Source organism: Ascidiella aspersa, chromosome 1 (assembly GCF_963924565.1).
Source record: "Ascidiella aspersa chromosome 1, kaAscAspe10.2, whole genome shotgun sequence".
In the NCBI taxonomy this organism is placed as follows: Eukaryota; Metazoa; Chordata; class Ascidiacea; order Phlebobranchia; family Ascidiidae; genus Ascidiella; species Ascidiella aspersa.
This window is the reverse complement of record NC_139447.1, coordinates 28,225,629-28,239,495: the sequence shown is the minus strand read 5'-3', so window position 1 is coordinate 28,239,495 and position 13,867 is coordinate 28,225,629. Positions and strand designations below refer to the sequence as shown.

The following is a 13,867-nucleotide window of genomic DNA, read 5'->3' as shown; positions in this document are numbered from 1 at the left end:
GTGAAATTCTATTTTTATGTTTTAGTATAACATATATTAAAATTTAATTTAATACGCCCATAGCCATGTTTGTCCAAAAAACATAGCGTTCACCATTCAGGCCTTCCTTAAGTTTATATCGCAAAATTTTACCCAGGTCGAATGTTTGTCGATTCTTTCTTACCTATTTTGTTCCGAAAAGGCTCTTTTTAAACATTTGTCCAATGCAGACCCGTAGATGATGTTGAGAAGAATACATTTGGTCACCAATATTTAGACAGCCTGGGTGGCGATTTTTTAATTGCTACTTCTTTGTCACAATGCGCTACACACGTTGCAAGTTTAAACTAAAGCACTCTGCTTAAATAAAAAGCATCACTTACAGTTTTACACAACCGGCTAATTTTGTTTAAGTTGTTAATGGCGGCTTTGCGTAAAAATAACTTAATACCACCGATAACAAATGGTCGTATGCGCATCGCGAAGAACCTCACCTAACCCAAGGAAACTGCGCTGAACCCATGCACACCTCTCGATGATAAGCGTTACGAGACAGGCGCGTCCAGTGATTTGATGAACTGACAACCTTACTTGGTCAAACTGGTCTGCGTAACAGATAATTATGTGTGACGAAACAAGCGGCATTCGTGACAACGGGAATTGCGTCGCGTTATACCAGACCTTCTTAACCCGGGGTAAATTTTCTCATTATATGTTGTAAATCCAGGGATAGATATTCAAGCTATGAATATTCTGCTTTTTTCTTCAACTTTCCTCAACTAACCTATGCAAAGCGGCTTCTCTACATTGCTTACTATAAAATCTAAACCACGAAACCGACTTCAATCTGATATTCGTTGTGCACTATATACTACTTTATACCAGACATTGAACAACTCGTTGCCAAAAAGCAAGGGCAACCGTCGCACTGAATGTAACTGATGTAATTTGTTACTTTCGTTTTTTATTAAATGAGCACCACTTGGCCATATATACTGTGTACTGTATCTTATACTTCTAAAAATCACACAAATACAATATAAACGTATGGGTATACGTAAAACTCGGTAAAATACTGCCTCTGGCTAGCCATCGACGAAATTACCACCCCTAGGTTTCACTATATTTATTGGCTTAGATACACTGAATTCAAGCATTAGATACACTCAATTCAAACTAAGCGTACATTACAAACAAAAGTTAGGTATAAAATTCCACGTATGCGTTCTAATTGTTTCCTGAAACAGCGCAGTGTTTTTCACCAAGATAAAGCATATTTAATGTTGCCCTAAAAAGTTAACTCCCGCTAACTTAGCTCGAATAATGCTGTGAAAAAGACTCGAAATAACCATGGCAATAAAATGCGTCACGTCAAAAAACGTGACGTGGCCTGTATAACAATAAAAACGCGTGTATCACAACATGTTTAGCAGCAGGAATGCTCCGGATACGCCGACAAAAATGGAACTTTTATAAATAGGTTTGTGGTAATGTTGAAAATCGCCGCAATTATAGCTTTGATATTTCAATGTGGATTCGTTTCGTATTACCAACTTTTAGCTTGTGACCTAACCAACGGAAGTAGTTGCGCAGCGGATGTCCAGCGGTAACATTTCGTTTTGTCCTTTTGCGACCTAACATCGTTTTGGTTGAAAAGTTAATAACTTCCTGAGTTTAAAACAAATGTCCACATGTATACCACTGTGTCATTCGTTTCATACCACGATTTGCTTATAATTTTTGGTTGCTTTTTTCAACGTGTTTGGTAACCCTGTTGTAACTTTGAATCTAATTTTAATGAACGTATTTTTACGTCCACTCCAATTGCAAAACGTAACAAGCAGGTTTCCGATTTAGCAAATCTATTTACAACTAACAGTATAAAATAAAGGGTTGTTATAAAGATTGCATTTAGTGTGTATACAAATTTAATTTAGGGTAATTTTAATTTGCTTCAATTAGGTTTGAATATTAAAACATACCACACCTGATTTAATGTGTTTTTGCTATCAGTTCTACTTTCATTCTAGGCGCATTGTGGACGAATTATAACAATCAAGTTATAATACCTTATTGCCTTGTCGAAACAAAAAGTAGGCGATGTCACAATGTATATTTACTATGCTCCTTTTCACAAGTCACGTTGTTTATATTTTGGTTTTACCCCAAAATCCCTCACTTCTGATGAAGCTTGTTTTAAACCCAGGTGAAAACGTCATTCATTAGTGTCGATAAGATTGGTGTTGTTCATATTGTATGTATGGTGATCTACATTAATCTGCCAGAACGTCATGCCGCCATTAGGGACTTCCGCTGCTTTAAACAAAAACAATACGCCTCTTTTATTACTCCCGTGATGATAACGTATTTAAGCGGTAAAAAACGAACAGCAAAACAGTAGAGATTAGAGCGCCATTGCTACGGCATTACGTATTATATTTACATTTCCCAGACGATTGCTGTTTCCTGCAAATACGTGAATGCTGATGTCGATCTGATCAACCAAATAGGCCTCACATGCATATTTTTTTACATGCCTTGCATCTAATTTGCCATTCTTAGCACCTATTCGTTTGTTACTTGTATAGTTAGTCCCATAATTTTGTTCAAAAAATATGATAGTTAAAGTCATTGCAAAACACAGGCTTTGTTAATACGCACCATATCTATCTGGAATTATCTGTAATAACATTTAATTTTAGGATGAGCGACACAATAAAGTCAAATATGCAATATCTACTGTACCTCAGAACAAGCCCTAAATCGTGGGAAAAAGAACTAAGCCTTTTTTCTTTTTTTTAACATGTAGGATGTAAATGACCTAAATAACATATAAAACTGGGGGAGTGGGTATGGGAAGATTTGGGTCTCCGGTCTGGCATCCGCCGTTTTGATATCGACATTTCGGCGCCCTGGTTCAAACTGGCGCCGTTTTCGTTTTTGTTATGGATGAGTAATAAGGAAAGTTATAATTACAGTTAGGATAAGAATTGTTAGGAAATTTAGTAATTAAGTTAGACGTGAGATTACAGTTAGGTAAATCCTTTAAATATTGTTTGGCCATTTAGATGTCATTCCGACTGGTTTAGGTATAATTCTGATTAAACCCTTATTCCGACTTCATTATGTTTTAGGCTATTTTGATCGTATTCCGAACTTTGGGTGATTTCGACGTTGATTTTGTTCTAATTTCGGTCTTGTTACTGGAGTCCCCTAATTTATGCTGAAACACAAGTGTATTAGAATAAAAGATTGGCATTTTTTCCAAATCCATTGGCAGAATATCCCATTATTCCGGCATTAAAAACAGGAAAACTATTAGGGCTGGAAGCAGATTAAACTGTAGGAGCTTTTTTAAATAAGAACATAGCTATATTAAACTTTATTCAGTCTGGTTGTGCAGAGCCCACTACACATGCTTCAGCTTTTGCAAAATCAAATTTCTGTGGTTCTCAAAATAAAATCTCAAATAAAAGAATTATATTTTATTGTTTTTTAAGTTATTTTGGACAACTGAACAGCCTATTTACATTCGTATAAAGCACAATTACTTTGAAACTAAGTTACATAGAAAACATACCATATGGTTCTCTAAACAACCTTATTAATGTCACAAACCGTTACCTCCCTTAATCAAACCGTTATTATAGAAAACTAACAAAGACTATATGGATTGCTTTGAAACGCGGTTTTTGTTTTTATTCCCAACAAATTCGATGCTTTCTGCAACCATGTTATGGTCCAGGATTAATGTAGTTGAGTGGGTTTTGACATATGTAAACAAGCTATATAACGGCTTCAGGTCTCTTTGTTGTGAGATTAATGCTTTAAATGTATTTTGTCAACCACGTCATCCCTTTTAACTTTCATTACCTAGGAAAAATTTGTTTCATATTGTTTGTCGGTATAGCATTTAAGTTAAATATATCCACCAAACATATGAAAAACTCTTTAGCGACACCAAGGGACCTGTCAGGTTTCAAGCCACAGTATAAATTAAGATTAATAAACACGCAAAAATTTCGTCGCATGGCCAACCAATCGTGGACAACTGATGCACAGGAACAATAGTGAATAGAATACAGATTCTTGTGCAATACATCATGGAAAAAAAAAAAAAAAAGCAAAACATCATGGAGGTTGCTCTGCATTGCAATCTTAACACAGGCTGCCAAAGTTTCTAATATCTAGTTACTTGGTTCCAAAGAAATTAATAGAATTTCAGTCCTAAATATTAGTCACTTAAGCGAGCTCCATATATTGTTAAAATACACTGCCCATAAAAGAACACTAATCTAGCATAAACGTAAGAACCGCATAAAATCCTAAAAAAAAATATTTGATCATTTTTATATTAGGCGAAGAAACGCTTTCTTTATGGAGAAAAGGTAAGTATCTAAAAATACTACATTAAAATGCAAAATAAATCAGATTCGTAACATCAAAGCAGATTTCGGCCTAATATCCTGAAAATCTTTTTACATATTACCCTTTCGAATTTTGCTTGTTTGATCATAAGAATGACCTTATTTGTTAAATGATCGGATCGCGGTACTTTTTTCTCTTAACAGCGAGAATTTATATCGGAATAAAAATGCCAAGTGACGGACATCTCTGGTTATGGCCTAAGTACAAAGCATTAAAGGCCGAACATCAAAGGGATTGTTGTATGTTTATTAAAGATATTTAAGATATATACTGCGTTGTGTACAATCGACAATAAGAAACATGGGATACAACAAAAGCAACGACGGTCTCGCTGATAAAATGTATAGAAAAGTAAAATACAAATCGGCGTAACTATGGTAACCAAAGAACATTCAGTTTTACCTGAAAGCAACTTAATTGTGGGATATTTACTAATTATAAAACAGTTAAACATCTAGCCGTTTGGCAAAGGAACATAATCTCAGTCAAAAGACGCATACTGCGTTCAGCCAATTATGACCACACAAAAACGGCAAGTTAGAATCGTGGTAGGCTAAGCATGGGAATACACATTAAGACCAAAAAAGCAACAATAACCAAAGCAGAAAACTCTATAATCCCAGTAGTATTAAACCAACGCCAGAATAAAAACAAATATGTTGCAATATTTATGACAGAATAAGAACTTAATCGTCTGAATAAGACATAAACTTGTCGGAATAAGTCCTTAATTCATCGGAATAAGGCCCAAATGGCCAAAGTACCGTCTGAAACTGTAGAGAGAGGGTATTGGACGATCAGTGGCCATGGGTCTGACATCGGCCGTTTTGATGTCGACGTTTCGGCACCCTAGTTTGAACGGCACAGTTAGTGCTCCGCCGCTTGGCACCAGATTTTAATGGGTGGAAAATGAGTTAGGATTGAAAATATTAGGGGAGTTAGCAAAGTACTTAGGGGTGGGGGTTTGGGTTAGGTAAAGTGTTGTAGAGGCCTGATTCAATCCACATAGGTCTTATCCCGACGGGTTTAGGACTTATTCCGATTAAGACAGTCTTACGACTATAGGTATTGGTCTTATTTTGGTCTTATTCCAAATATGTTTTATTCCGACGTTGGTGTTGTTCTTATTTTAGTCTTGTGGTTGGAGCCCGCTAGCATTTAACTAGTCGACTGATTTAGTCAAGTTGGTTCTAGAACCGTCGGGTGTAAGTTGAGGAGTGACTTGCAATACAGTCCGTCGTGTGTTTGAACTGACTGACAACGCAGGTGAAGGTTTCTGAAAGGGGACATTACGTTAAATAAAAAGCAATTTCACATAAATAAGTAAAAGCGCAAATCTAAAAACTGTTTTGCAAAACCCAGGACATAAAATTCCTTTTAGCCATACTATTTTTTACCCATAAAATGCACTTTCTGTGTTATGGTTGTTAGTAACGATTTATTGATACATAAATGGACTATAGTCACTAGACTAAAGTATATAGACTATTTCCTTCTCGTGTTAATCAAACAATGGAAGTCCGTTTACCTGTAGGTTCGATCTTGAAAACATACTTTGAAACCTCTTCGCGTGAGTGCCATTGGTTGAATGAGAATCTATCTCTGATTTGACACCGCTGGTGATAGAAAACAATTTAAATTAAGAAAAAAGCTAAAAAAAGGCTTAATTAAAATAAGAAAATATTGTTTTGGTATTGGTTTCTGTCTAAAGAAACCGTGTTATTTTGTTTTTGTACAAACTTATTAACAGTATTATTATAAACTACATATAATAAAGTAGCTTTGGTATTTTTTATAACCTGGGTAAAACGATTTACCTCCGGTTAACATCGTATCAAAATATCCATTGACATATAAACTGTGTCACAAGAATTAGGTTGTTAAAGCCCTATTGTATTTCCACTAAACTTACGGAACATTCGTCACACAGCAGCAAACGTAGCTGATCAACAGCTTGTAACCCTTTCTGTAGGTCGGGTTCATCACACCGTAGATGACGAAATTGATCACCGAGTTGGTAAGAATCAAACGCGAGGCAACCTAGAATAAACAACGTTGACAAAATCGTATTAGGCTTGGCCTTTTAAAAAAATAGATCCGTTTGAAGAAAATAATGGCATTTCGTATGTTAAGGCCCGCGATGATAAAAGTGGTGTCAAATTTAAAATCTAAATAATCCAACTTGTATAATTCTATAAAATTAATAAAAGTGCAATTTTTACTATTAGCCATTTGAATTTTTTACTGCACTAGTTTTATTCTGCCTGAAGATGGACTTTAAAGCTCCTAAACGGCATTGAATTCTTTTAAAGGGGATTTTAAAATTGGTTAAATCAGTTCAATTCTGGGTTGTCATTTTCAAAGGTTTTATCAATTGCACCAAGAGCTATGTCTACGTCGCTGTACTAGGCAACAAAACGTCTGTGTAAAAAAATAAATTGCAAACAAAGCTGTTCAGATAATTACACCTTGTGCTAGCATTTTTCCTAGGGTTTCGTCCTCTTTACCGAAAAAAATAATTGTCCGCTGGGGACAGTAAAAAATGCCAGATGTTCTACTTCTTTTACTAGCTTATCTTTTTAAAAGAATTACATTTTCATGTAATTTTTTAACAGGAGACAAAGGTGAAGTCGAATAACTTTCAACGAAAGAATGAGTCCTTTCAGGAAAATTGGGGATCAGAAATCCCGGGGGTATACTTAATGCTTTGTCATTTTGCAAGCGGTCCTGGTTATTTTGTTATACTTCAAAAAAAAAACAATCGGTCTCTGTTAGTGTATCTTATAATCAGCGGAAACAGCCGTCGCACGAAGCGCAAACGTGCGGTGATGTATTTTTCCAGGTATAAACATGTTTGATGCATTTAACCCGGGCGACACTAAAACCAGGGTAAATCCTAGCAATACGTCAAGCGAAACACAAGAAAATTAGGGCAAAGTGAGGGATCAATTTACAGCACTACAAGTGAGCTATTTTATCTCGGATTTCTTGGGCGTATAGACTTGCACATTGTATACCATTATCACTTACCCTTTTGACAATCGGGGGCACGATATTTTGACTGAGTATGATAAGGATGCCGTAGGGAGTCCAGCAGACGACAAAGGCCAACACGGCCATCGCCAGCGTTTTGGCTAAGTTGATTTGCTTCTGTAGCTGTCTATGCTCCAAGTTGCGTTGGCCGGTCGCTGGCAGGGAGCTCACCCGCCGCATCTTGGCACCCCGCTTCTTTACAGCCCTACAGTTAGACGCTTAGATTTTAAATTAGGGTACAGAATGTTGCAGTGGAGGTTAAGATTACCATTTACTGCACATCAGGTAAACTGGTGTTGTTAATTTAAGGCGCACAATTGGCCAAAATGGTTAATTTAAGGATACAAACTGCTGTGGTGGTATGTAAGACCTCTTCGCAAATCGGCATTAAGACAAAAAATAAAAATTAAATAAACTACGAAATGACGACAAGGAAGTGTCGGAATTAAAAAAGTATACATACAGAAACACACTGCGCAAGCTCGTAAATTTGCATATTAAACTTTAATAAGTCATTGCCGTTATGTCTATAAGTGCTCTCAGAAGACACTTGTGGAGCCAGTAAAGAAATAACTCTATCTTGACTGAGTTGTCATGTGATATCAGCTGACGAAATGTCAAGGGAATACTTGGACCCAATGGACTCAACGGGCAAGAGTTTATGTACTTTAAAATGGATTCTTTTTGTAAATTTGAATTTTTTTTTAATCTCAATATATCTATCTTAAGTTTGAGAAGGTCATGTCTGTATATCCCACAACGTTGCAACATGGTAAATAAGATATGTTGGTTGATCCGATCATGCATATACTTAGCGTTAAACTCGATACGAGATGTGTGAAAATTACCCAGCTTAAAAGGTATTTTGAGATTGAACAACACTAATGAGAGGGATCCTTTTAGGAGCACTTAAGGTAAAGGATACATTACTAGGTATTTTCCTATGCGGTGTGGATATCCTGACCGAAACCAACCGCAAACCCGTGCCCACACACATAAAGAAGTCACCATATAGTCATGGCCTTTAACGCGCAAACAAGTGCGACCCGGTTGATTTGATTTCGCAGAATGCCGAGCTGCGGGGCGCAAACAAAGGCCAATGACGATCTTCCGCACCGAGCCGTGCCTACCAAATAGACAGCGGTCTGCGGTTCGCTGCTATACAAGTTTAATCGGGGTCACTGCAAAAGCAGAATGTACAGCGGGCGGATGCTTGTTGACTCACGCGAAAAGACGCCAGTAGCAGAAGACTGTGAGGCCGATGGGTAGGGAGATGGCAAGCACCATCACAAAGACGTTGTAGCTGGGCGCTATCACGTTGTTGTAGGAGCACAGCAGCATTTCAGGGCCGTACCTGCGTGCAAAAAAAACTTTCTTGCTGGCCATTGGTATAGGGTCTCGCGACTTCCGCAGATGCACGCGCGATCTGCAATTTATCAAGCACACTTGATTGTGGTTAAGGCTGTAACATCCTGCTGAACTACTTACTCTGTGTTGGTCAGGATTTTCATTAATCGCTACTCTTTGCTAGAACATTAGTGCCACCATCATTTTAATCACCTGAAGATAACTGATATTCTTTAGAAACATTTCGTTTTTTTTAATCCTTAACCTTGTTTATTTAACAATTCAACTTTACTCTGGTTTTGTAGGTCCGGACCTTTTTTTCGAAAACCTACCGGGGTTCATTGAGGTTACCACGTAGTTTGAATGGTTCAGAATGTACATATCAACGGTGATTAGTTTCATTACTAGCGTGGGCAAAATGACAACTATAAGCATAGCAATCGAGATGTCGAACAACGTACAACGCTGGATGATTCGGTAATGGGCTGAAAAAGGAATCATATAGGCTTGATGTGTCAAAACCTCCAAAACATGGAACATTAATCTATATATCATTTTGAATAAAATTTCGGACCTGTCAAAATATTTTCTTGCTAAAAGCTCAGCTTTATTATTTACTAAAGTGTTAAAGGAAATCATTTTTGCTTTCTAATTCCTTTAGAAACCAACTCTAGTGGAAAAGTACTCTCTTCTGTTTTTTAGCATTTTCCTTTCTATTTTAAAACTTTTATGGCTTAACAAACAACCTAACTGGAAACAAATCGTTTAAATCAAATCTCCTAATTTGCTGTCTTTAAACAAAAATACTATAGATGTAAAGACGCTTGTTGAAGCATATTTCGTTGGCCTAAATTAAATTTTAATGTAAGAATAATTGATTATAATAGATACCAACCCGTAACGCAGTCATGACATATCTTTATACACATCTTATAGATAAGATTGGTTCCAAGATATATACAAATATTATTTTTAATTTGGGTACCCTCGAGTAATAATGCTTTTGTTCAATTAATATGGCGTCCAAGAGGAGCTCATTTGTTTTCCACAGGCCAGTATAAATACAGCTACAGCTACACTCGGCGTCACAGCGACAAAACATTAATCTATATAAGCTGTATTTTGAGGCGACATGTGATTTGGTGAACACGTTCGAAACCCTTAAAAATTAGGTCTTAAATATATATAATTGGTATTACGGTCGGTCACTGAAGGCCACTAAACATCCGCAGTCACTCATGAAAATAAACTAGAACCGCTGATTCATATTCAACTTATAAAACAATTGCAAGCAAAGCGAACTGTTCTGTATAATGTTACGCGCACTTACTCTAGTTTCGTCCAGCCCAGGAAGGTTGGCATAATTAGGAGGTTCGCCCAGATCCAGTTGATGACCGCTGCTATGTAGATGCGCTTCTTGGTGAATACACTTTTGTAAGAGGTATGCCGCGCCACAGCCCAATATCTGTAAGAAACGGTTCGTGACATACTTGGCTGATGTTCAAGCTACTTGGACGTTTCTGTATTTGTGTCCAACGTGTGATATTTTTAACTTTATACAGACAAAAGACTAAACGGATTTTTTTTTGACTAGATTTAGTCGAATGGCGTTACGTAACTTTACATTCTAAAATTAGAACGATTGCTTTTAATATTATTGTTATTACAATTACGGAAATGTATTACAATTTACGGAAATGTATATATTTGAACGAAATGTATTTAAACAACTGGTTGGTGAAGCGAAACGTTGGCCACCAAATAGTTTGTACATAAGCCAAAACCAAACACGAGCGTTTAGCGTATAATGAAACTCAACCAATTATGCACAGTGCGCATGTTGGCAAATTGTCTAGTTTTAAACCACGGAAGTCTTATATTGATTGTGCAGTTAAGGGAGCAGCCAAGCTGTAAGCGACAAATTTTATCAGAGGGAGCAAACCTGTTAAAAGCGATGCAGGCCAAGTTGCTGGCAGAGCACACGCAAGAAACGGTGACCAGGTAACCCGCCGCTTGGCATACGCCGATTGGAAGTGCGTTGGTCGTCAGCACCACGTTGGCAATTACAGTCGGCGTGAAGAAACCGGTGACCTGTGTAGGGAAGCGTTAAATTACAAAAGCCAATTACTCCCGAGGCAATAAGTTCGCCAGGTTCTATTCGCGACCTATTGATCGGTCGTTTTCGAATTTCGCCAACTCTGGATCTTCGTGTTGAAGCAACAACGCAACAACGATCCAAACAAAACCACAGAAAGAATTCTATTTGAATAAGAATCTTAGCAGAACTGAAGATGCTTTTTGCGTAACTACATAACTATAGTATTCCGCTTTTGTTGAATAAAGTTGTTCTGGATGTTTTTTACAATCTTTGTGGTTTTGCTTTGATCTTACGATATGGAGAAACGATCAACAACTAGAAATGTGTGAGCAGGCTTAGATCCCGATATTAACAAAAAAATATATTATTATTATTTCATCAACGCAACAAAGAGTTACGCAGAAATCAACAAAGGTCGAGGGCAAGGTGCGCATCGAAATGCCGTTCCGGTTGCTACACGTTGGTTTAAGAACGCATCCAACCTACGGTTCCACGTCGCTACTTTTAGCATTGCCCCAAAGTTCACTTAATTTCGACTTCGCAGAGCTTTAGGAGCTGTTGTGCTTTGGGCGCGGTGCTAAAACCACAAAGCAAAACACAGAAAAACACAGAACAACAGCCCTACAATGCTAATTATTATCTCTAGAAACAACCCAATAATGCCATGTTCTAGCCTATAGCGACATGTAGGTTAAGCATGTCGCCTTGGTTGGAATTTTATCAGGAAACCTGAAAGCAGCAAACTTTATATGGAAATTGATCTTAGCTATATTTTTACGTGCTAGTGTTTCGGCGGAAAGTTCCAAAACAAGTTTATTCACATATTTTTGGCGTGATATTATACTCTCGATAAAAAAGCCCTGTGCGTCAGACACGCAGACAAGTGAAGCCCACCTTATCTGAGGTTTAATTTTAGATAAACAATGAACCGTATATAGACTTGCGTAATTCCATCGACAGGCGATGGGAAATTCACACCCAAGCCTTTGCCTATATTATTAAAAAATTCCGACGCTTTCGAAATTTCTCAGTAATCAAAATTTTGTTTTTGTTTGTCTGATCAATGCCTTCGGGCGTGCCATCCGACTTGTTATGGAGGATTTAGCTATGCGATACACAAGTTCGCACACACTTCAATGCAGCGCCAATTGACAATTCAAGGATATCCTTATCACGCAATGGAAGCGGCGCTCGTCAAATCGTGTGATCTTTCACGGTGAATGTCAAAACTGTAAACTGGAAAAGCGGTTGAAGTTTATCATGAATTTGTAAAAAGGAACCAAAGAATATTTAATGGGGTGGTACGCTGCGTATCTAATTTGGGGTGTTTGGTAATGTTGATTTAGTATGTAAAGTTACTTACATAAGCCGACTGATTTAGATGGGTTTCCGTACGGTTTTTGCCGTACTATTAATAAAAGTGCCGTACTTGTTAGTCCTTACGACAACAGGGGGCTAATCAACAGACGTACACATATGTGGTATACACGGCTCTTTAAAATTGATACACGGTTTAGTTATTAAGAACAGTTGCAGTTAGTGAAATGTTGTTTTACCTTAATCGCGAATCGGATTATTAAATGTAAATGTATTAACGCTACAAATAAATGTAAATGTATTCGTGAAGCAATAAAAAAAAATATTCGTCAACGATAAATGTAAACCTCGAAAACTAACTGCGAACTTGTGTTTTGTCACAAGATACAACAGGTGGTTGCGGTCAGGTTGAGACAACAACTCGAAGTTTACTGACGTGGGTAAAAAACAGGCGTTTCTCAGCATTTATCTGTATAAGTTAAAGTGTCATTTTCCTGTCCACTTGTTATAGCGCGTTGTCACAACGATTTAAAAGGATTTATTCTAACGTTGTTCGTCAAATTCATAAAGCGGACGTTCACCAATAAACTTTGCAGTAGTAACGCATACACAACGAACACTTACTATCAGATCGGCCACCGCCAGATTGATGATAAACACGTTGCCGTTTTTGTGCACTCGACGCGAAAGGATGATAGAGAAAATCACCATGAGGTTGCCGATGGTACCAAACACAGTGAGCAACGTGAGGAAAATAGCGTCCAGCACTCGTCCGGCGTCGTATACCCCACAGAAGGGCTGGCTCAGATTGTAGCACAGCCCATGTTCCGAACCGTTTTCGCTGGTCATTATATCGTTAGGTAACCGCTCAGAACTTGTTCAACTGAAACACAAATGTCGGGAGCGTTAGAGTGGCACACTGGCGTCGGGTATTTTTGTAACTAAAATTCCAGCACTTAAGCTAGACAAACTCAACCCGACCACAGCAGAACCGTATAACGTCATTTGCCACTTGGAAATCGCGGCGCTCGCGTATATAGACGTTGTTATTGACACATCAGTGACCCGTCGCCGTGTGGCAAGCAAAATCGCAAAAACAGATCTACAGCGAAGTTTTGCGTGGTGTTTTGAACTCACTTACCCCTATACAGTACATACGCGTTTTAATCGTACAACTCTTTTAACATGACTGTTTCTTCGACTAATTTCTGTGTAAAGCAAACGGTTTTAAATTTTCTACTGTAGTGCTACTGATATTTCTCGAAGTATTTTTTTTTTCTAAACCTTTCGACTGCCCACTGTCATCGCGCTAGAATAACATACCGAGTGGTTCACAAAGAGTCCAACTTCCACTCGCAATTTACAAGTGTCCTAATGTTACATGTTACCCAAGGGAACTCATCGGCTCCGTACTACATGGTTGCTTTAATTACACATTCACGTTCGTTTCGTTGTACGGCTATTCGAAGTTAGGCTTATTTAAGCTGTGGTCTGCAACGCTATTAGGAGATGTCGATTAAATTTGTCTGCGTATATGAGTAACGCGACTTAGGTTTGCCTGAAATAGCGTTCGTCGACCAGCTTAGCCTGTCTGGAAAAAACGCTATACGAGACCGCAAACCCGTCATTGTAATATTTCGTTACACTTTATTGCGGACTACACAC

General features: G+C 37.8%; 1 protein-coding gene across 1 annotated transcript; it reads right to left on the bottom strand.

Annotated features, from left to right (window-relative positions):
• Positions 1-4,344: 4,344 nt before the first annotated feature.
• Positions 4,345-13,164, bottom strand: LOC146169250 (melatonin receptor type 1B-B-like). Its single transcript, XM_083388870.1, has 8 exons — positions 12,827-13,164; positions 10,730-10,878; positions 10,118-10,252; positions 8,666-8,794; positions 7,438-7,645; positions 6,320-6,447; positions 5,936-6,023; positions 4,345-5,683 (listed from the first exon to the last, which is right to left on the bottom strand). Exons 1-8 carry the CDS (start codon positions 13,049-13,051, stop codon positions 5,570-5,572), a joined length of 1,176 nt encoding a protein of 391 aa, XP_083244996.1. The 5' UTR covers positions 13,052-13,164; the 3' UTR covers positions 4,345-5,569.
• Between the last annotated feature and the right edge of the window lie 703 nt (positions 13,165-13,867).

Excerpts from the sequence above, each read along its gene's own strand:
- LOC146169250 (XM_083388870.1), bottom strand. The coding sequence starts at position 13,051 with ATGACCAGCGAAAACGGTTCGGAACATGGGCTGTGCTACAATCTGAGC. Across the intron at positions 6,448-7,437 it reads TGCCCCCGATTGTCAAAAGG|GTTGCCTCGCGTTTGATTCT; the intron begins GTAAGTGATAAT and ends TGTTTATTCTAG. Across the intron at positions 5,684-5,935 it reads TTTCAAGATCGAACCTACAG|AAACCTTCACCTGCGTTGTC; the intron begins GTAAACGGACTT and ends GTCCCCTTTCAG.